The 23,967-nt window shown below is 47.5% G+C and overlaps 2 protein-coding genes across 2 annotated transcripts in view; one reads left to right on the forward strand and one right to left on the reverse strand.

The window, feature by feature from the left end:
- LOC140723475 (NACHT, LRR and PYD domains-containing protein 3-like) overlaps nucleotides 1-14,556 on the forward strand; it is a 33,608-nt gene extending 19,052 nt beyond the window's left edge. The window contains exons 4-10 of the mRNA XM_073038049.1: nucleotides 2,392-2,558; nucleotides 11,788-12,383; nucleotides 13,083-13,169; nucleotides 13,325-13,495; nucleotides 13,650-13,820; nucleotides 13,975-14,142; nucleotides 14,305-14,556. Coding sequence (XP_072894150.1) covers nucleotides 2,392-2,558; nucleotides 11,788-12,383; nucleotides 13,083-13,169; nucleotides 13,325-13,495; nucleotides 13,650-13,820; nucleotides 13,975-14,142; nucleotides 14,305-14,392 — 1,448 coding nt within the window. The 3' untranslated portion in view covers nucleotides 14,393-14,556. The remainder of the gene's footprint in view (nucleotides 1-2,391; nucleotides 2,559-11,787; nucleotides 12,384-13,082; nucleotides 13,170-13,324; nucleotides 13,496-13,649; nucleotides 13,821-13,974; nucleotides 14,143-14,304) is intronic.
- The window catches only part of LOC140723491 (uncharacterized), a 321,144-nt gene that overhangs the window by 274,236 nt on the left and 22,941 nt on the right, over nucleotides 1-23,967 (reverse strand). The window lies entirely within an intron of this gene.

Genomic DNA, 23,967 nt, shown 5'->3' on the forward strand with positions numbered 1-23,967 from the left:
ATCCTTCAGCCACGATGCGGTGATAGACACAACATCAAACCTGGCAAGCTGTAATAGTGCAACAAGATCATCCATCTTACTTTTTATACTCGGCGCAGTGGGATGCACCTTGTGTACTGCATTTTCTACCCTTTTTGATTTTGCCTCCCTAATGTACTGATATTCAATCTATTGGCTACAACTACGTCCCATCACCTGCCAGCCCTTCCTGACAGTCCTATCCTGAGGCCATTCACCCAGGCTCTCACCCCGATGCCAAATTAGTTTAAACCCTTCCCAACAGCTCTAACAAATCTATCCGCAAGAATATTGGTCTCCCTCGGGTTCAGGTGCAACCCGTCGCTTTTGAGCAGGTCATACTTCTCCGAGGAGAGATCCCAATTATGGAAGACCCTGAGGCACTTCCCCCTGCACCAGTTTCTCAGCCGCGCATTTATCTGCCAAATCATCCTGTTTCTACCCTCACTGGCGCGTGGCACAGGCAGCAATCCAAAAATTACTACCCAGGAGGTCCTGCTTCCAAGCTTTCTACCTACTTCGCTAAAATCTCCTTTCAGGACCTCTTTGCTTTTCCTTCCTATGTCATTGGTACCAATATGTACCAAAATACCTAGCTGCAGTCCCTCCCTCTCCAGAATGTTGTGGATATGATCTGAGACGTCCCTGACCTTGGCACTGGGAGGCAACATATCATCCGGGTTGCCCGTTCACGTCCTCAGGATCTCCTGTCTGTTCCGTCACTATTGAGGCCCCTATCACTACCGCTCTCTTCTTCTCTCGCTTTGCCTTCTGCACCACGGACCCATGCTCAGTTCCTGTAACTCGGTTGCCGTGGTATTCCCCCGGGAGGTCATCCCCCACAAAAGTATCCAAAGTGGTATACTTATTTATTTATATACTTATTTTTTGAAGGGGGTGGCCTCTGGTGTACTTTGTTCTAATTGCCTATTTACATTTCAGTTCCTCCTGACAGTCACCCAGTTACCTCAGGGCACTTGCAACTTCGTGGTGTCCGGGTGATTGTTTCCCTGTAACTCTGTTCAATTATTGTCCAATTATCTTCCACTCTCCCATACAAATCAAAGGTCATCTAAGTCCTGCTCCAGATCCACAGAAACTTAGAAAACCTACAGCACAATCCAGGACCTTCGGCCCAGAGTGCTGTGTCGAACGTGTCCCTACCTTAGAAATTACCAGGCTTAACTATTTCCTTCAAAATCACTAAGCTCTATGTACCATCCCTAACATGGTCTTCAAGGAGCTGCAGCTGGATGCACCACGCAGGTGTAGTTCCCTGGGACACTCTGGGTCTCCCAGGATTCCAACATCTGGCATGAAGAACACGCAACCTCCATTAATAATACCAGGCACAGTAAGAGAAATACAAAAAGAAGGAAAACTTGTAGAAACTTGCTCAGAGACAACGCCTCTTCCTAGCGGAAGCCTCCTTTGAGCCAAAGGCTGAGGCTTCTACTGTCGCCACAAGCCTACTCCCGACAATCACCGCCCGGCCTGTCCCTTCTGTACTTTTACTTAGTTTGCAGTGCTTTGCGTCCGCCGCTGATAGGGCCTCTTCAATGGCCAAATGCCCGTGAAGCTCTCAGAGAGACGGTAGGTACAATTAATTCGGACAAATGTGAGAAGTTGCTCTTTTGAAGGCCAAGTTCGCGAGCGATGTGCACGGTGAATGCTGGGACCCTTAGGAATACTGATATACGGACGGGTCTTGTCCATCGCTCCCTGAAAGTGCCGGAAGCTTCCTTATGAGAATAGCTCCCTGAAAGTGGCAACACAATTGGTAGCGTGCAAGCGACGAGTTCAGGTGCGAGTATGTATTTTTGGAAGTTGTGCTGTAACTGAACTAACGTTGGTGAAGAGACAATTTCAATATTGTGCGCAGATTTGGTGTCCACGTCACGAGAACGATGTGGAGGCTCTGGGGAGGGTGCAGATGAGTTTCACCACGATTACAGAATATTGGCTTCCGAGAGAGGTCGATCACGCTTGAATTGCTTTGTCTGGACCGTTGGAGACTGAGACGTCAATCTCAGAGAATTCATAAATTCATGAGAGGCATAACACAGTTCGACAGTCTGTGACTCGATGCAAATATCAAGCTCTGGAATGAATAGGTTCAAGGTTAGATGGTAAAGTTCAAAGGGGATTTAGGACGCATGTCTTCCACAGAGAGTGATCGGTGTCTGGAATGAGCTGCCGAGGGAGGGACTGGAAACAGTTACTCAGCGGCATCTGAGAGGCGTTTGAACTCATGCTTAGGCTGGGAACGGAGGGACATTGACCATGTTCCTGAAGATGGGATTGGTTTAAATTGGCATCGTGTCTGCATACGCATGGCACATCTACTATTTTATGTTCTATGACTATCTACAGATCTGAACACTGCAATCTCGGCCTTCCTGTCAAATTGTGAGGATCACCAACTGTTGCGGTTGACGAGATTCTACAAGGAGCGACTGGAGCAGGCGATTGAGGAGCGTGTGGAGGGAGTCGGCTTCATGTTAATGGGCGAGGATCACTTCACCGGGCTAGAGTATCACGTAAGTGGAAGAAACATAGGCTGAGAGTAGATTCCACTGAATCTATCACAGACTGACAGAACCGGTGTAACGTCACCTCTGGGCAGTGAAAATCCTGCAATGCTTGTGATCAACATGAAGAAAAGTGTTTTCATTTGCTGAAACACTGAACTTTTATTAACCAATACACGCCTCTGTCCATACTTCTGAGCATATTCACTTTTAGACGTGTTAGGATACAAACAATGATAGAGAAGGGAAGTTAATGATGTGACTCTTGACGGACATCGCAAGTGGACAGAGAACCATTGACATCACATGCTCCCAATGCTCGACCTTAATGGTCATTCACCAGACTGACTTGATTATCCACGGGTTTCACACAAATCAAATATATAGTGGCTTATTTCTCAGCTCATTTCTCGAGTCTACCTTCAACCCCATCGTCAATTGAACAGGCAGCACTGAATATCATTTCTCTTTTCAACTACTGACCCTCTTGCATTTGATCAAATATCCCAACAGGCCTCATGGTTCAGTTACCTCTTTGTGACTGTTCCATTTGGAGTTTGTAATTACAAATACTGTTAACACTGGGAACTGCAAAATCATACAATTGAAAATAGTCCAATTGAAAATCTCCAGCTATCACAGAATTACCAAGAAACGCCTTTCTAATGGTCCTCGTTTTACTGGGACACATTCACCTATTGCTCACCAGACTGAATTTTAGAGAAGATCCACGCATTATCCCTAACTCTGCCATTCCACACGAGACAGCTGACAATTTTAATCCAAACTTCCCTCTCTGCATTACTACCATTTGATTTTGGTCTCTCTGACACGCACAAAAGTCCTGCAATTGCTGGCTGCCTCTCACTGCCAGTTCCCAGCTGTAGGCTGACACTGGACCCTCACAGAGCCTGGCAGTGAATTGTGAACCTGCTGCGGTTCACCAGGGTTTATCCCAGGGAAAGTCAACAGTGACCCTGTCATAGTTTGACTTAGCTATAGACATCGAACTCTACAGAACAGCAACAGGCTCTTCGGCCCATCAAGTCCACACTGACCTATCATATGCCTGGTCGCGTTGATCTGCACACGGACTAGAAACATCCACACGCTTCCCATTCATGTACTTATCCAACTGGTTCTTAAATGTTCAAATGGAATGCAGATATACCACTTCCAATGGCAGCTCGTTCCATACTCTCACCAGCCTCTGAGTGAAGAAGTTCTCCCTCAGATATTCTTTCATCTTTCATCCTTAATCCATGATCACAAGTTCCGGTCTCACCCAACCACAGTAATAGATGCCTGTTCGTATCTACCTTATGTATACCTTCTATAAACCTCTATCACATCTCTCCTGGTCCTCCTACATTCTGTGACAGTCCTAACCTATTTACACTTCCCCTATATCTCAGGCCCTCAAGTCCTGACAACAATCTGTATTTATTTTCTGCACTCGTTCTATCTTATTGATATCCTTCCCAGAGGTAGGTACCCCCATTGCTTCAAAATAGCCTCTGAAACATCAATTGCGACATTATATCCCAACTTCTATATTCAATATATTGATTTATGAATGCCCCTATCCTAAAGACTTTACCAAGACGTCTACCTTCGACAACACTTTCAAGCAATTTTCGATCTGTATTCCCTGATATCTGGCTTTCCCCGTGCTGCTCAATGCCCTACCACTCAATGTCTTAGTGTTATCGTGGTTTGTCCTCAAATAGTGCAACACCTCACACTTGTCTTCATTAAATTCTATCTGCCGATCTCCATTCTACATTTTTCTAGCTTTTTGAATTCCTGCTGCAAGCTCTGTTAAACTTTCTCGCTGTTACTACCTTGATGTCATCCACAGATTTACTGACCCTGTTTACCACATTGCCATCCAGCGCGTTTATATACATATGACATCCAACACCAGACCAAGTACAGATCCCTGAAGCACACCACTAGTCATAGACCTCCAGTCAGAGAAGCAAAACTCTACTACCACTCTTAGCTTCTCTCTTGTATCCAATATCTAAACTAACTTACCACCATGTCATGAATGCAAGCGACTTAATGTTATTGTCCAGTCTACTATGATGGACCTTGTCAAAGGCCTTGCTGTAGTCCACGTAGATAACATCCACTCACTTGCCTTCATTACTCGCTTGGTAACATCCTCGAGAAACCATAAGGTTAGTTAATCAGGATATACCAGGTACAAATCGGTGTTGACTATCCGTAATGAATCTTTACCCATCCAAATACTCATATCCAATCCCTCAGAATACCTGCCAATAACTTTACAACCATTGGTGTTAGGCTCACCAACCTGTAATTCCCTGGCTTAATCTTACAGCCGTTTCAGACAGCAGAAAAAAACATTAGCTACCGGAGCTAACATAATACTTCCTGAGCTAACATTTTAAATATCTTTACTGGAGGACCTGCAATCTCTGAACTCGCCTTAAACGAGGTAGGAAGGAAAACCCTAGGGATTTACCCTCCCTAATCTGCCTCAAGACAGCAAACACCTCCTCCTCTGTAATCTGTATAGAGTCCATGATCTCACCGCTGTTTTGCCTCAAACTAAAGACTTTGTATGCCTCTCGAGTAAATGTAAATGAAAAAGATCCATTTAAAATCTCCCCCACCTTTTTCAGCTTCATGCATAAAGGCCCACTCAGAACTTCAAGAGGACCAACTTAGACCGTTGTTATATTTGTTTTCTAAATATATTTGATGAAGAGTTTGGGGTTCTCTTTTTCCTTTTCTGCTAAAGCAAACTCATTCCGTACTTTAGCCATCCTGATTTCCTCCTTTAGTAACTCTTGCATTTCTTGTACTCATCAAATATCTCATTTGATCCTTCAAGCCTGTACTTGCGATGTGCTCAGGGCCTTGATATCCCTACACAAAGATACCGTTGCCTCTTATTCTGTCAGGAACATTCGAACTATTTACTTGTGGACATTTATGCATTTGATCACTGCACTCCCAAAATATCAGTTTTAGAGGCCGCACATTTACCAAGCACATCTGTACCAGAAAACAGCCAGTCCAAATCCACTGTTGTCAGATCTTTTCTGGTACCACTAAAATTGGCCTTTCTCCAATTTAGAATATTAACCCAAGGACCAGACCCATCCTTTTCCATAATGATCTTTAAAATAATGGTATTATGATCACCAGATCCAAAGCGTTCCCGTGCACACACCTCTGTCGCTTGCCCTGTCTTGCTCTCTAATAGGAATTCGAGAATACGCCCTCTCCAGTTGTCATCTGAATATATTGATTACAGAAACTTCCCTGGACACATTTGACCCACACTATCCAATCCAGCCTTTTAACTCGGTGTGCCAGTCAATAAATGGAAAGTAAATTATCTACCATCAGAATCTTGTGTTTGGTTCTGTGATCTCCCTGTACATTTGTTCCTCTTAATCCCATTGACTATTGGGTGCTCTACAATATAATCCCACTGACGTGGTCATCCCTTTCTTATTCCGTAGTTTGACCCATGTGTTCTCATTGGACCAGCTGTCCAGTTTGTCCTGTCTGAGCAATGTAGTGACATTTTCTCTGACTAGTTAACCACCCTTCCATCTGTAATCCCTCCAGCTCCATCGAGTCATTTATAACGCAAGGGAACCCAGGAAAGATGAGCTGCCAATCCTGCACCTCCTACAACCAAATCACATTAATGGTTACAATGCTGTAACTCAATGTGCTGATCCATGCGCTAGGCTGATCTGACTTTCCTACAGTACTTCTTGCATTGAAATAATACGCATTTTGGAACAAAAAACTTTCATGATGCTCATCCTTTAGTCTCCTGACTTTGTATGTCGCCTTAACAACATCTTTCCCACACAGCCACTCCACTATCCACTCTGGTTCTTCATCCCCCTGCTACTTAAGTTTAACACCTCCCCCGTCCCATGCAGTGCTAGCAACCCTTCCCGCGAGGGTATCAGTCCCCTTCCAGTTCGGGTGCAAAATGATCACGTATGCCCAAGCCCCAGCTTCCTTGGAAGAGAGCCCAATCATCCGAACATCTGAAGCCCTCGGTCATGCACCATCTCATCAGCCTCACGTTAAACTGTATTGCCGTCCTATTTCAGGCCTCACTAGCACATGGTACGGGTAGCAATCCTGAGAACACAACCCTGGAGATCCTGCACTTCAGCTTAACATCTAACTCCATGAACTTACTTTGCAGGACCTCATCACACTTCCTACTCTTGTCATTAGTACCAACGTGGACCATGACCGCCTGCTACTCACCCTGCCCTTAAGAAGGTTTCGGACTCGATGCGAGATATCACTGGCCGTGACAACACACCATCCAGAAATCTTGTTCTCCTCAAAAGAATCTCCTGTCTTTTCTACTAACCATTGAATTCCCCTGTTAGTGAAATTCTCTCTTCTCACGCTTTCTGAGTCACAAAACGACGCTCATTGCCAGAGACATAATCGCCGTGGATTTCCTCTGTTAGGTCATACCCCGCAACTGTAAGCTGTATGCCTGTGCTGGGTCAGTCTACGATCAGGGTAAATTTGTACCCATCCCTCCACTCCTCAATATATTCCCCATTGTTCATTACAGAGCGTGACTGAGCTCGCGGAGAAGGGAAACCGAGCGGGCGCTTCCAAACTCCTCCTGGATCTGGTGATGGGGAAGGGCTCCGGGGCTCGGAGTGTGATGTGGGAATGCTTTGCGAAACAACATCACCATTTACCGAAGCTGAGTAGAATATTGAATGAAATACGGGAGCGAGGTACAGTGAACAATACACTGTGTGTTACAATGTAAATGCTGATGAATTTACAGTATTACACAGAACAGACTTCATGCAGGTTAATCTGTTTTGAACAGGTGACGGCCAGTTCGCCTACATGGACACTGAGCGGGGTTTATCTGAAGTGCCCAAACATCTGAAAGGTAATTGATGGAATGGAAATTTCAAAGCCTTTATTTCACTCTAAGAGTCTGAATACCTGTCTTTAGAGGCGTGTTTAGAGACGGTGAGAAACGGGGAGACAGATTTGTGTTGCTGTGTCTGGAGAACAGGAAGCAATTTGCATTTGTCACAACACCCGGCACCTTTCCGGTCTCGGGCTCTGTACCCAGTGGCCTCAATGAGTTTGATAAACAGACATTCCCGTCGGTCAGAGAGGAAGCCTCGGTGTTCCCCTTTCCATCGGGCCGAATATCTGGAGATTAGACAGAACTGAAGCCAAACCATTCCAATTAGAACATCCAACTCCAGCAAGGGAAATCTCACACCTCCGATCCAAAGTGGAGCTGAGATTTGTTGTTATTCCTCCATAAGAACATAAGATATGGGAGCTGAATTAGGACATTCAGCCCATCAGTTTTCCCCGCCATTCCATCACGGCTGATCGGTGATCCCACTCAACTCCATATACCTGCCTTCTCCATTATCCTTTGATGCCCTAACCGATCGGGAACTTCTGCCTTAAATATACCCATGGACTTGGACTCCACTTCAGTGCGTGACAGAGCCTTCCAGAGATTCTTTACTCTCTGGCTTAAGAAATCCTCCTTAACTGTTGTAAAGGAACGCCCCTCAATTTTGAGGCTGTGCCCCCTTGTTCAGGATGTACCCACCACGGGAAATATGCTACTACATCCACCATATCTGGTCCTTTCAACATTCGGGAGGTTTCAAACAGATTCCCTCACAGTCCTCAAAGTTCCAGTGAGTACAGGTTCAGATTGCCAAAACACGCCTCACATGTTAACCCCTTCATTCTCGGATTCAACCTCTTGAATCTGCTCTGGACTCCCTCTAATGACAACACATCTTTTCAGGGGTACGGGGCGCAAAGGTGTTGACAACAGTCCAAGTGCGACCTGACTACAGTCTTCTAAGAGCTCAACATTTTCTCCTTGCGTTTATATTTGATTCTTTTTTAAATGAACGGCGACGTTGCATTTGCCGCCTTTACCACAGACTCCACCTTTAAATTAATCTTCTGGGAGTCTTGCTCGAGGCTCCAAAGTCCCTCTGCACCTCTGATGCTTGGACCTTCTTCCCATTTAGATAATAGTCAGCTCCTTTTACCAAAATGCATTATCATATATTTCCAGCACTGTATTCCATCTTCCTCTTCTTTGCCCATTCTTCCAAATTGTCTCAGTCCTGTTGCAATCGCTCTACCTACTCCTCCACCTATCTTTGTATCATCCAAAATCTTTGCCACAAATACATTAATTATCTAAATAATTGACAAACAATCTGAAAGTCTGCGTTCCCAATACTAATCCCTACGAAATACCACCAGTCACTGGCAGCCAACCAGAAAAGCCCCTTTTTCCCACTCTACCCTCTCTTCCGATCCGACTCCTGTTGTTTGATTTTCTTATTCCCCGTGCATATTGAAGTCCCCCATTACAAATGCAACATTACCTTTATTACATGCCTTTTCTAGCTCCCTTTGCAATCCTTTGCTGCTATTTTCAGGCCAATATAAACTTTTTCCTTAACCCACCCGCAAAGATTCAACATTCTCTGACACTATGTCACCTCTTTCTAAAGATGTGATTCCATCTCGAACCAGCACAGCCACACCACCACCGCTTATGCCTTCCTGCCTGTCCTTTCGATAAGACGTACATCCTTTATCGTTAAGCTTCCAACTATGATCTTCTCTTAACCATGACTCAGTGATGCCCACGACATCATACCGACCAATCTCTAATTGCGCCAAGTGTTTGTCCACCTTATTCCGAATGCTGTGCGCATTTAAATACAATGCGTTTAGTCCTGCATCTCCGCCCTTTTGAATTTTGTCCATGTGGTACAATTTAACTTTTTGCTCTGTCTGTATTTGAACCCAATCATTGGCTTGTCCTTCCTTACATTCATGTTACACCCATCATCTACTTGTAAACCACCTGGTTCATTCACTGCTCTATCGTCCTTGTTCCAGTCCCCCTGCAATTTTAGGTTAAAACATTCCCAACAGCTCCAGTAAATCTGCTTGTAAGAATATTGGTCACCATCGGATTTATGTGCAATCCACCCCTTTTGTACAGGTCCTACCTATCCCGGAAGTGGTCCCAATTATCCAGAAATCAGAATCACTGCCTCCTGCTCCTAATCTTCAGCCACACATTTCTCTGCCACCTCATTATAATCCTATTGCCACTATCGGGCGGCACAGTGAGCAATCCTGAGATCATTACTTTTGAGGTCCTGCTTCTCAGCTTTTTTCCTAACTCCCAGTGTTCAGTTTTCCAGACCTCCTCCCTTTTCTCCTCCTATATCGTTGGTTCCAAGTTGGCCACGACTTCTGGCTACTCAAAATCCCTTCTCAGGATATCGTGGATGCGTCCAGAAACATTTCGGACAATGGCACCTGAGAGGCAAAGAACAATTGGTGTTTCCTTTTGTCTACAGAATTGCCTTCCTGTCCTCCTGACTTTAGAGTCCCCTATTAGCGCTGACATCCTCTTCAGTTTCCTGCCCTTCCGCGCAGTTTCGGGGAATTGCCTGAGTTCATGGACCAGCTCCTCACAGAATAAGAGACTGTAGACTAGTGCGGGGTGTGTTACATTGTGACTGGCTCAGACTGGAAAAGGAAACAGAAATTATGTTCCTTTTCTGTGGCTCAGTACTGACAGTTTAATCCTAAAGGAGTGTCAAGAACATGGGGTCCATTGTGAGAGAAGTAAAAGTCAGTAGAGCACGTAAATGCCCCCTCACCCCCCACTGTTACGCTCTGCAGGGTTGCACAGTTCAGCAGAAGCTGAGCAGTGAAAGCAGTGAAACCACCCGCTCCACACAACACTCCTCTCCAGAATCACGTGTGCACTTGGTGCTCGCTGGAACACCGGGGAATCTGCAAACTACCAACAGAGGGGAGAGTGGAGCCTTTAACAGCGAATCTGAATCAGATCAGAAATGTTTCTGGGCCATCGTTCATTTTCAGACATTCTCATCTCTGATCTCCCGATTTCACCCAAACAATATCTTTAACAAGTTTTTTTTAATTAAAGAAAATATGTTGTGTGCTCCATGTTCAGCAGATCAGGCATTGACACTATTTCTGTCCGTCATAAGATGTTCAACAGAAACACAAGGAGACTCTGCGGGCACAAACTGAAACACTGAGAGTGAACACGATCCTGATGAGGGAAAAGGTGAAGGTTTTCCAGCTGGTTGATCGATACGCTGAGCTCACGGTCATTTCTACTGTTCGAGATCGGACACTGGTGGAACATGAGCTGCTGGCAAGAGGCAGAGACCACGAGGAGTGGAGAAAGAAACATCTCCGCAGAGAGCTGGAAAAAATTCGGACTGATCAGTTATTCCAGAGGAGTTTTGATCAAAAATTGAAAAGATATTTCTTTGGAAACAAATCCGGGATGTCCGCAGCAGTAGCCGGAGTCCCGGGGATCGGGAAAACAACAATGGTACAAAAGATTGTTTATGACTGGGCCACGGGGAAAATATACCAACAGTTCCAGTTTGTCTTCAGTTTCAAATTCCGGGATTTAAATTCCATTAACTGCAGAATAAGCCTGAAAGAACTGATTCTGCATCAGTATCCCTACTTTGGGAATATCTTGGGAGAGATCTGGAAACACACAGAGGGACTGCTGTTCATATTTGATGGTTTGGATGAATTCAAGGACGAAATCAATTTTGTTGATGGTCATAGAGACACAGAATCACAGTACATAGATCCTGAACTCAAGTGCAATGTGTCGGACATTGTGTACAGTTTAATCCAGCACAAGCTGCTCCCAGGGTGTTCAGTGCTAGTGACCACCCGCCCCTCTGTGTTACATTTATTGGAAAAGGCAGAGATCAGTGTCTGGGCTGAAATCCTGGGATTTGTTGGTGACGAACAGAAGGAATATTTCATCAGACATTTTGAAGATCAGACGGTGGCAGCAGCTGTTTTCAAACACGTACAGGAGAACGAGATCCTGTACACCATGAGCTACAACCCCACCTACTGCTGGATCCTCGCTCTGGCACTGGGCCCCTTCTTCACACAAAGTGTCAGGAACCCACAGCGAGTTCCCAAAACCATCACCCAACTGTACTCCTACTATATTTACAACATCCTGAAAAATCACGGCCGTGAGATTGAGAACCCCCGTGATGTGTTACTCAGGGTTGGTCAGATGGCCTTCAGAGGAGTGTCCGAGAAGACGATTGTGTTTACAGATGGAGATTTGATCAAGTTCAATCTGAAACCTTCCCAGTTCCTGTCCGGGTTCCTGCTGGAGCTTTTGGAGAGAGAGGCTTCTGCCCAGTGTGTGGTTTACACATTCCCACACCTCACCATCCAAGAGTTTGTAGCTGCAGTCGCACAATTCCTGACTCTAAATCCCGGGGATATCCTGAAATTCCTCACTAAAGCCCACAACACGACAGATGGGCGATTTGAGGTATTTCTCCGATTTGTTGCTGGTCTGTCCTCTCCAAAGACAGCTCGTGGCCTGAAGGAGTTTCTGGGTCCATTTCCTCATCAAACAACCTGCCGGGTGATTGACTGGGTGAAGGAGGAGGTTAGACGCCAGATGGGAAACACAGAGAGTGAAGCTGGTAAAAGGAGCCTCCTGAACACATTGCACTACCTGTATGAGTCTCAGAATCGTGGACTGGCTCAGGAAACACTGGGATCTATGGAAACACTTTCATTCAGTGGAATGACACTGACCCCGATTGACTGCGCGGTGCTGTCTCATCTGATCGGACTCTGTGATACAATAAAACACCTCAACCTGGCTGTCTGTAATATTCAGTGTGTAGGAATGCAGCGGCTGGGACCTGGGCTGCACAAGTGCCAGGAGTTGGGGTAACTTAATTTATCTCTCATTTTGAACTGTGAAACTGTTCCTTTGCGTTTTTTCAAAGTAAATGGATTTGAGTAAAACTGTAATAAATCCCTATAACCCTTACTATCTCTTACTATCTTTCCTTTTGGTTAGTCCTGACGAAGGGTCTCGGTCCGAAACGTCGACAGCGCTTCCCCCTATAGATGCTGCCTGGCCTGCTGTGTTCCACCAGCATTTTGTGTGTGTTGTTGTTTGAATTTCCAGCATCTGCAGATTTCCTTGTGTTTGCCCTATAACCCTTCCCTTCTTGGGTTTCTCTTTTCATTGCGCTTCTGCCTTGTGGATCCCTGTTCCCCATACCCCTTCCTCCTGTAGCATCTCACTTCCCCATCAGCCTTCCTCCTGTGGAATCTCTCTTCCATATCCCCCTTCCACCTGTGGGATCTCTCTTCACCATTCCCCTTCCTAACACTTTCCCCTTCCGACCCAGGGAATGAGACAGAATATGTGGAGATTACAGGGTCACACCGACAGACTAAATTACTGACATTCGGTGAATACCCTGGGGCTTGTCAGTGAGGGACATTGACAGTGATGGGAACTCCGATCAGTGATTTTACTGAAGCGTTTAATGTTTCCTGATATATCCGAGTGAGAGAAATTCCCTCAGACCCACGGTTTGAATCACTTTGTTCATCAATTTGTATGTTTGTGTTTAGAATTTGCTGGGATGAACTGGGAGATTCAGGAATGAAACCGGTTTCTGCGGCACTGAGGAACCCGGAGTGTAAAATACAGAAACTGGAGTAAGTATCAGACTGTGGGAGCTTGTGTTTACAGTCACTGGGTGGCTGACAGTGAACATTAATGTGATCAGTAATTGTGTTACTGATAAACACTGGAGATTTGTACCGTCTCCCGTCTCTCTGTGTCCTTCACCCTCACTCTCTCTCATCTCCAGGCTGACCCGTGTAGGTCTCACAGATTCTGGTGCCGCGTATCTCGCCTCCGCTCTCAGTACAAACCCTTCACTGACGGAGCTGGTCCTGAGTTATAATGAACTGGGAGATTCAGGCGCGAAACTTCTGTCTGTGGCTCTGAGGAACCCGGAGTTTAAAATACAGAAACTGGGGTAAGTACCAGACTGTGGGAGATTGTGTTTACAGTCACTGGGTGTCTGACACTGAACATTAATGTGAGCCGTAATTATGTTATTGATAAACTCTGGGGATTTGTACCGTCTCCTGTCTCTCTGTGACTTTACCCTCACTCTCTCCAACCTCCAGGATGGACAAAGTCGGTCTCACAGATTCTGGTGTCGAGGATCTTGCCTCTGCTCTCAGTACAAACCCTTCACTGAAGGAGTTGAACCTGAGTAGTAATGAACTGGGAGATTCAGGAGTGAAACTGGTGTCTGCGGCTCTGAGGAACCCGGAGTGTAAAATACAGAAACTGGAGTAAGTACCAGAAAGGGGAAATTGTGTTTACAGTCACTGGGTGTCTGACAATGAACATTAATGTGATCAGTAATTGTGTTACTGATAAATAGTGAGGACTTGTACCGTCTCCTGTCCCTCTGTGTCCTTCACCCTCACTCTCTCTCATATCTAGACTGAGGGATGTCGGTCTCACAGATTCTGCTGCCGAGGATCTCGTCTCTGCTCTCAGTACAAAACCATCACTGACGGAGCTGGAGCTGAGATCAAACTCGCTGACAGACCGATCTGTCCCCGCTCTCCGCCGCCTCATACTGACCCTCCCGAGTCTGGAGTCGATCGAGTGAGTGTTTTTATTAATGTTCAATGTGATGAAATATCAGCGGTTCCGCGGGGTTTCTTGTGATATTTGTCTGTGAGTGTTGTTGAAGCATTAACCCCAGTCCCGTTACTGATACTGTTGTGTAATCTGTATATTTCAACTTTATTCTCACACCTGTTTCAGGCTGTGGGGGAATCGGTTCAGTGAGGCCGGGAGGAAGGAACTGAGATCTCTGCAGGAACCCAGACTCGGACTGAGAGTGACCGTGTGAACATCCCCGCGCGCGGGATGGGGAGATTTTGGCGGATTCCCTGCCCTCTCCTTTAACTACTACTCCCCTTTAACTATCGCCCTTACCTTTAATAGCCGCACGCCGAAGGTCATTCCCAGTGGTTTTAACGGAACTGGCTTCTGTGACATCGGAGGTGTTCCCGCAGTGACGTATTTCCGCCTCCTGTCCACCAACGCAGATTCCGCCGGTGTGTGGCTTCGAGACTCCCGCACGTGAGACCCAGAGGAATTACACATACAGGAAAAGCCCTGGATCCGGGGCTTTGTCTGGGACACCAGTGTCCCGGGCTGGGATTATCTCGGGAGAGAATCCTTTTGCTCCCTTTGCTGAGGACGGTGCATTTGGCAGTCTGGCCGACATAATAATGTTAAATAGACAAATACCTCGCCAGTGACCCTGGTTCTGCAGCGATGCCGGACACGACCCTGAAGTGTGATTTTATAATCATCGGTTCCCCGATGAATAGTGACAATGAGAAACGAGACTGATTATTCAACCTGTCACTCGTTATCGCCGGTCAGGTAATTGTGTGTGACTGTGAGTGAATCGAGACCAGCTTATTTATTTCGCATGTGAGCAGCTCGCCCATTGTGGAATATGCATTTGTCATGATGATATCAATAAACCGTTGTAAATTCCTGTCTTGGTGTCGGCCGAGTCTCATTAGAGGAGAAACAGTGAGCTGGGATTACCGCCCCCACACCCCCCGCACGCAGTGCACGGCAATATTGGGTCTAAGCTCCTCACACTGGTACAGCAGCGTCTCAGCTCCAGGCGGAGGGATGTTGGTTTGATGGTGTATTGTCCCCAGGATCTCTTCACTCCCCATCCCCATGCAGGCTGACACACCGCTTCCTCATACACCAGATACTCGCATTTTCCTGACCGCCACCTTCCAGCGCACTGCGTTGCTCTCACAGATAAAAACGACAAAAGAGGTTGGAGCTCAGATTCCTGTGTCAGACACAGAGTGAAGCTCCCTCCGCACCGTCACACCACACACACCTCGTCTCAGACGCAGAGTGAATCTCCTACCGCAACACCTTATCTCACACTCCCCGAATCAGACACAGAGTGAAGTTCCCTCCACACCGTCCCATCACACACTCACAGGTTCGGACGCAGAGTGTATTTCCGTCAACACCGTCGCATAACACAGTCCTGGGGTCAGACACAGAGTGAAGCGCCCTCCACACGGTCTCATCACACAGTCCCGTGGTCAGACACAGAGTGAAGCTCTCTCCACAGCATACAATCACAGAATCCCTGGATCAGGCAAATGAATCTCAGTCGACACCTTCCCATCACACACTCCCAGGGTCAGACACAGAATGAAGCTTCCTTCACACTGTCCTATCACACATTCCTGGGGACACACAGATAAATGCTGTGGAATCTCGCACTCCCGGGCCCAGACATGGAGAAAAGAAGATTGTGTGAGATATATTAGCTGTGTTAATTTGAAATAGATCGCAGGAGATACTCTGATCCATGCAGCATAAAGAACTCCCGCGACCCCCTACCCACCTCACACACAAACAAGGTGAATCTTTGAAGAGAAGGTCACAGACAGGAAGAGAGGTAAAGGGGCGAAGTTGCTGCGCAGACAGGAAGGGCAGGTGTAGCAGAGAGACAGAGGGTAGGTGGACCCGGAAATGGTGACGGAGGAATGAGGACTCTGAGACGGGCAGGGGCGTGCAGGTAGATTTGAGAGTCATAGCGGTTAACAATTTCATTTGTCTTCGAGATCCGAGAAGAAGCCAGGATGAAATTGAAGAAGAGGATAGTTCTGTGATAACGGTGTCCCAGGACTTCCCGCGCACTCGCTCTGCCCGCAGACCTAAATGGACGCCATTCCTTCTCCTCCACTCTAAGAGTCCGCAGTCCCAACCAAATTTCACTCTTTCCCATTTAGTTCCACATTCGCAATTACAACGGCAGTCCACGCCTTCCCATTCACTCCCATCGAGCAGACTCCCAATGAGAACTCACCATTCACACCGGCCGTCCGAACTCCCAAAGGATTCCATTCACTCTAATCGTCCGCACCCCAAATGGGAGCCAACTCTTTCTACGTAATGCCATCGTCTTAACTCCAAATTGAATGCAACCCTTACTATTCACTGCCACTCTCCGAACTCCCAATAGGGCACCACCGCTTCCCATTTACTTAAACTGGCCGCAATCCTAATGTGACCCTACCCCTTCCTATTCACTCCTACTGTTCGCACTCCCAAAGGGACAACATCTATTCCTATTCGCTCCCACCGTCTGCATCCTAATGGGATTACACCCCTTCCCATTCACTCCACCCATCCGAAATATCAATGGACTCCACCACTTCTCATTCATTTCCACCAGGCGCAATCCTGTTGGTCTCCATCCGTTCCCACTCACTCCCACAATCCGAAATCCAAACTCCACCCTTCTCATTTATTCTCACCGTCCGAAATACCAATTGTACCCAACCCTTCCCATCAACTCCCATTGTCTGAACTGGAACTCCCAATGGGAACGCACCCGTTCTCGTTCACTCCCATCCACCGCCCATCCCCCGTGGACTCAATCCCTTCCCATCCACTCCGACCGTCCGCACTCCCAATCGACCCCACCCCTTCCTATTCACTCCCACCGTCCGCACACACAATAGAACCCACCCCTTCCCATTCACCCCCACCGTCCGCACTCCCAATAGACCACAACCATTCCCATTCACTCCCACCGTTCCCACGCCCACGGGAATCACTCCCCTTCCCATTCACTCCCGCCGTCCGCATTTTCAATAGACCACGCCCCTTCCCATTCATTCCCGCCGTCCGCACTCCCAATAGAACCCACCCCTTCCCATCTACTCACATCGTCCACACTCACAATTGACTCCATTCCTTCCCACCCACTCCCACAGTCCGCACTCCCAATAGACCCCACCCCTTCCCATTCACTCCCACCGGCCACACTCCCAACAGACCCCAGCCCTTCCCATTCACTCCCACCCTCCTCACTCCCAAGAGAGCCCGCCCTTCCCATTCACTCACATCGTCCGCACTCCTGATAGACCCCATTCCTTTCTCATCCAATCACAACGTCCGCTCTCCCAATGGACTCCTTCCCTTCCCAATCCATCCCATCGTCCACTCTCACAATGGACTCACCCCCCCCCTTTCCATTCACTCCCATCATTTGCTCTCTCAATGAGATCTCTTTCCGTTCATTTCCAACGGGACTGGGATCCCGGAAATTTCAGGTATTGCTGAAATCCCTGTTTGCAAGAACCCAGAGCTGGGTTTATAGAATTTGAATTCGATGAGTTTATAAGTTTCAAGGACAGACAAAGGTCGTTTGGACATTGACGACTTTGTAAAACCGATGGAACCCTACTTCCTGGTCGAGTTAGCGGATAATGGTTAGCCTGCAGGAACCCTAATGCCTTCTCATAAACAGTTGCACCTTTTGTGACTCATGGAGAAGCACTCACAAGTCCCTCCGCGAAAAATCGCTCTGCAATCCTGCACTGTTTAAATGATCAATTGTGTGTTCCCCATCAAAGTGGAGAATCTCGCATTCCCAACGTTAGAACAAATCCGAATTACCTTTGCCCTCTTTCCGAACTTGTTCATATCACTGTGCAGACTATCTACATCCACCATTGAACCCACTTTCCAGTTCAGTGCGATCAGTAAAATGAAATCCGCCTCGCTGTGTCCCCTCGTCCAAGCCGGTGATATGGAGGGTGTACTGTTGTGAGCCCAGATCTAACCCGCTTAGTTTTCCGCTCACCACTGAAGCCCAACCAGAGGAACATCGGTGGGCGGAGTATAGCTGAGACAGTGGGGTTTGTAGGATGACAGACGGAGTCAGGGAGAGGAGGCGGCGGCGACACTAGGAACAGGGGTGGTCAGTGGTAGGAGGGGGAAGGGTGCCCCTTTACAACCTCTCCAGAGTAATCATCTCACATCTATTCTCGCTTCTCTGCCACATGAATAGAAACTTCGCCGTCAGGTGGCTCTGCTGACAGCCACCGGACTGTCACCTTTCTCAAACAATGTAGGTCTAGGGGCGGTGTGATTTCGGTCACAGCAAACCAGAAATCCGGGAGGTTTCCAATAACGGAATCCCGACTTGAGCGATGGGGTGTAAATATTACCCAGATGCAGTTGTGCATCGGCAAGGAATGGCAGATTATACACAACTTACAATGATAACGTGAGTATATTTACTAATTCCAGCTTTAGCGAACAGTTATTAAGAGGAAAAGAAGAAAATTCAAAGGGCCCATTAACAATTAAACCAGGCTAAATGCACACAGCGTTGGGGTCATATCTTCAAAACCCTGATGTGTCCTTTACTCATGCCGCCGAGTCACATCACCGTCACCGGGAAAACTTCCCATCTTTGCCGCCTTCGGATCGCGCCTTGCCTCCGGATCGAACCCTATGGCCGTCTCCCCCGATCTTCCCCTCTCCCCAGCTCCCCACAAAAGACCCCGAAAGCCAACAGTGTCCCTCACAAATTGCTCTCCGCCCAGCTTTCTCTAGAACCTTCTCCTATTACGCCATCCTGAATGGATGACACATTCGTTGATCATCACCGTCCCCTTATCTTTAGCTGAGACTTAAACGCTACCAACAGAGCACACCGCCTCTACAGAAAGCTACAAAATGAAATCTTCTACAGCGCTCGCAGTGGAAATCTTAACTACGGTAATACATATATCTGGAAAATCTTTGATATCTCTGCTAGCTTTCCTTCCTGATTCATATATCCCCTTATGCCTCTTTAGTTACGTTCTGGTGATTTTTTAAAAAGTTTTACAATCCTCTAAGTCCCCTCCAATTTTTGTTCTATGTCCTCTCATTTGATTTAATGTTGGCTTTGGCTTCGTTGTCAGCCATGGTTTCGTCATGAGTCCTTCTTCTTATTCGGGATGTGTAGATTTTGGGAATTGCTCCCAGAAACTCCAGCCATTGCCGCTTAGCTTAGGTTCCTGCGAATGGCCCATTCCAATCACCTTTGCCCTGCTCCTCTCTCATGCCTCTGTGTGTGTGTGTGTGTGTGTGTGTGTGTGTGTGAGAGAGAGAGAGAGAGAGAGAGAGAGAGAGAGAGAGAGAGAGAGAGAGAGAGAGAGAGAGAGAGAGAGAGAGAGAGAGAGAGAGAGAGAGAGATCGGCAGTAGATGGAGAATAGGGAGAGTGCATGGGGTGGAGGGGGAAAGGTTTTGAGAAAGACCGGTATAGAGAAGGTATAGAGACAGTGCGAGAGGTGGGGAGAGAAGGAAGATCGAGGGGAATTCGGCGGGTGGAGAGCAGAGGAGAGAGTTGTGGAGGGAGGAGGTTCTGGGTAGGGGAGAGTTGTGGGCTGGAAGACTGATGGGGCAGATAGGGAAAGAGGAGAGACGGTCTGGCGATTGGAGTATGTGGTGCGCTTCATCGTTGTCCTTCTCCAGTGGCGTTTGAAGCCTGACTTCAGCGCGGAGACGGGATAAGCCCGCGGAGTAGCGAGCTGAACCGACCGCTCACTCTCCACTCTCTGGTAAATCCAGACCACTTCCATCGCGCTCGGCGCTTGTACCATCCAAACCTCGGACCGTTCCACGATCTCCTACACCCTCCAGGTCTCCAGCCTGTCCACGGCCCCGCGATTCGGCCTGTCAATTTCCTTTCTAATTCTTCCCCGCCAGTTGACACGATATCCGTTCTCTTCTCGCTCTCGGGTCTAGGCCCGGTCCCCGCCGCCTCCACTCTATTTCGGCTCTGCTCGCCTCGGTTCTGCCGCAACGACTCACGAAACGCCTCCATGTCCTCTCCGGCTAGGGCCAAACATCGGCTCATTCCCCGCTCTCGGGTCCGCGTCCGGCCGCGTCGATTTGGCCCGCAACCGTCTGCACCCTCGATACTTCAGTTCACACCGCAAACATGCCGGATCGTAAAGGCGATTCAAAAACTCCACTCAGTTCGGAGGATCTCTCAGATGTTTGTCCTGTTGCTGTTCCTGCCCGGATTAAATGAAGCGGACAGTGGAGAAAAACTTCGATGCGAAACTGTCCTGCTTCACTGCGGTAAATCTTCGTCAGTGGGAACTGATTGGCTCCAGGTAGACTGATCAAGATAACGTCTCCGCAACGGAGAGTCACAAATTTGTGAGAGGTGCGGGCGAGGGAGGAACTGGAGGAGACGGGGAGTGCTGTAGGTGAAGGACGCGGTGATGGATCCCCGGAGGTGTGTAGGGGACGAAGACGGTGAGAGGTGCAGGAGAAGGGGGGGATGGGCAGAGAGGGAGTCACGAATTCGGGAAGAGACTGGGAGACGATGTTCTGCTGGGGTATTGAGGAGGAAGTGGGTAACGGAGGAGAGATAGGCTGTAGGGGAGGGAAGGGTGAGGTAGACGGAGAGGGCTGTCGGTAACTAACGGAGTGAAGAGCGGACTAAAGTGTTCAGAGAGGGGAGCGGAGATGGGGGGGATGTGGTATCCGTGAGGGAGCGGTTGCTGGAATGGTATGGGACACAGGGGAGCTGTGCTGGGTAGGGAAGGAGCGACTGACACGCTGAGTTGCCTAGCAGGTGGAAAGGTGACGGAGGCGCGGAACTTTTTCCTGGAGACAGGACTTCTCAGAGTCTGAGTCATTGGGAAGGGAGGGGCAACGGAGATGGGGATTGGAGTAGAGGTGGATGGATGATCAGGGGAGGGGCGATGTAATGACAAGCTCTCACCGACTCACATCCACAGTTCGATACCGGACAGACGCTAAACTATCTCCGCCATAACCGCTTTCTCAGCGTTGTGAAGAGCCGCCCCTCTTCGGACGTCAAGGAAACTACGTGAGGAACGACCCTCAGGTTCCCCTCCTCCGTGGGCGGCGGAGGGACTGTGGACAACGCACTCTCACCATCCCTTCCCCCTCGCTCTGCTTCAGCCACCAATATCAGACCTACAACTCCACAGATCTCCCACCAGCAGGATCCTCAACCAGCACTATCGCGCCGTGCTCGCACACCCCAACCACACCACACCGACAATCAGTCGGCTGTAACACGGTGGTGAGGGGAGGGAGCACGACGGGCTATTGACTAGACTCCCCACTCACTCAGGTGGTTCAATATCACCGTGATGTGTATTTACTGGATCTTCCAGGGCATCGCCAAATGCCCACTAACCAACCGACTCCCCATCGCAGTTGCCACTCTGCCCACCAACTCACCACTCCCTCATTACCTCGTGTGGAGGGTATGGTTACTGTTGAGCGGATTAGTGTCGTTAATCCGCCGAGTCCTCTCTGCTGTCCCGGTATCCAATCGGTTGATTCTCCTTCTCTTTTTCCTTTGTTCCGATCTCCTCCGAAGCTCTCAGCCTCTCTTCCTATCTCTCGCCTCACTCCCCATCTATTACTCTGTTTCTCCCAGCCTCCCTCTTTCTCTCCCCTTTTCGTGTGGTGTCTCACTTTTCACTGACGAAGGAAGATGTTTCCGTGTTTCTGCGTTTTGAGTTGGACATAATGGCGTTTATGGAGTTTTTGCGATCCCACACTAATGGTTTCTGTGTTCCGTGTTTTTCGCCCATTCCTTTCCATTTTGGTTTACGAGGGGAGTGGGGTTTTGGGCGGGGCAGGGGGTTTGGGGTTTGGTGATCGGGACGCTGTTCCTTTCTGTGCGGTGTGGGGTTGATATTTTTCTCCGAACGGCTTTTCCATTCTCTTACCGTCTTAATCCTGTCTCGGTAGGTGCACGGATGGGAAGGGGTGTGGAGGACTAGTGACTCGGTGCACGCTGAGAGACGAGGCTGGAAAGCAGGTCGGCACAGAATTGGAAGGGCGAAGGACAATAGAACCATAGAACATTACAGCACAGAAACAGGCCTTTTGGATCTTCTGGGCTGTGCAGAATCATTTTTCTGCCTAGTCCCACTGACCAGCACCTGGACCATATCCCTCCATTCGCCTTTAATCCATGTACCAAGTTTTTCTTAAATGTTAAAATTGAGCCCAGATTTACAACTTAATCTTGCAGTTCATTCCACACACACGCACCATTCTCTGCGTGAAGAAGACACCCCGCCACCCCATGATCTCTATAATCTTTTCCCCCTTCACCCTTAACCCATGTTCTCTGGTTTTATTTCTCCCCTAGCCTCAGTGGAAATAGCCTGCTTGCATTCACTCTATCTATACACATCATGATTTTATGTACCTCTATCAAGTCTCCCCTCATTCTTCTACGCTCCAGGGAATAAAGTCATAACCTATTCAACCTTTCTCTGAAACCCAGTTTCTCAAGTCCCGGCAACATCCCTGTAAACCGTCTCTGCACTCCTTCAACCTTATTAATATCCTTCCTGTAATTCGATGACCAAAACTGCTCACAATACTCCAAATTCGGCCACACCAATGCCTTATACAACCTCACCATTACATTACAACTCTTATACTCAGTACTTTGATTTATAAAGGCCAATGTACAATAATCTCTTTTTACTACTCAATCTACCTGGGACGCCACTTTTAGGGAATTTTGTATCTGTATTCATAGATCGCTCTGTTCTACTGATCTCCTCAGTGCCTTACCATTTACCTTGTTTGTTCTACCTTGGGTTTTCCTTCCAAAGTGCAATACCTCACATTTGTCTGCATTAAGCTCCACCTGCCATTTTCAGCCCATTTCTCCAACTAGTCCAAATCCCTCTGCAAGCTTTGAAAACCTTCCTCATTGTCCAATACATCTCCAATCTTTGTTTCGTCAGCAAGGTTGCTGATAGAATTTACAACATTATCATCCAGATCATTGATAAAGATGACAATAACAATGGACCCAGCACTGATCCCTGTGGCACACCACTAGTCACAGGCCTCCACTCAGAGTAGCAATCCTCCACTACCACTCTCTGACTTCTCCCAATGAGCCGATGTCTAATCAAATTTACCTACCTCACCATGTATACCTAGCGATTAGGCTTTACAATTCTACCGCCAGGACTTAAGAACATTTTAAAAGCTATTATTAATGCTTTTTGAGATAGTGATTTAGATGCATATCATATTTTTTACTGAGTTAAGTATTGTATGTCATTAGTTTTACTACAACAAATGTATAGGACATTGGAAAAAAGTTGAATTTCCCCATGGGGATGAATAAAGTATCTATCTATCTATCTATCTATCTATCTATCTATCTATCTATCTATCTATCTATCTATCTATCTATCTAACCTCCCATGCGGGACCTTGTCAAAGGCCTTACTGAAATCCATGTAGACAACATCCACTGCTCCCTTCATCCTCTTTCCTTGTAACCTCCTCGAAAAATTCTAATAGATCTGTTAAACATGTCCTACCACGCACAAAGCCGCGTTGAATCTCCCAAATAAGTCCCTGCCTATATAAATACTTGTAGATCCTATCTCTTAGTACTCCTTCCAACAATTTACCTACTCCTGACGTCAAAGTTACCGGACTATAATTCCCCGGGGTCAGTTGTTCGATAACTCTACAAACTCTCCTTTAGCATCCTGCCGAGTAACTCATCTACCCCTGAAGTGAGGTTGGTCGATGTTCTTTAAGAGAACCCA

The sequence above is a fragment of the Hemitrygon akajei genome, unplaced genomic scaffold, assembly GCF_048418815.1.
Source record: "Hemitrygon akajei unplaced genomic scaffold, sHemAka1.3 Scf000115, whole genome shotgun sequence".
Taxonomy (NCBI): domain Eukaryota; kingdom Metazoa; phylum Chordata; class Chondrichthyes; order Myliobatiformes; family Dasyatidae; genus Hemitrygon; species Hemitrygon akajei.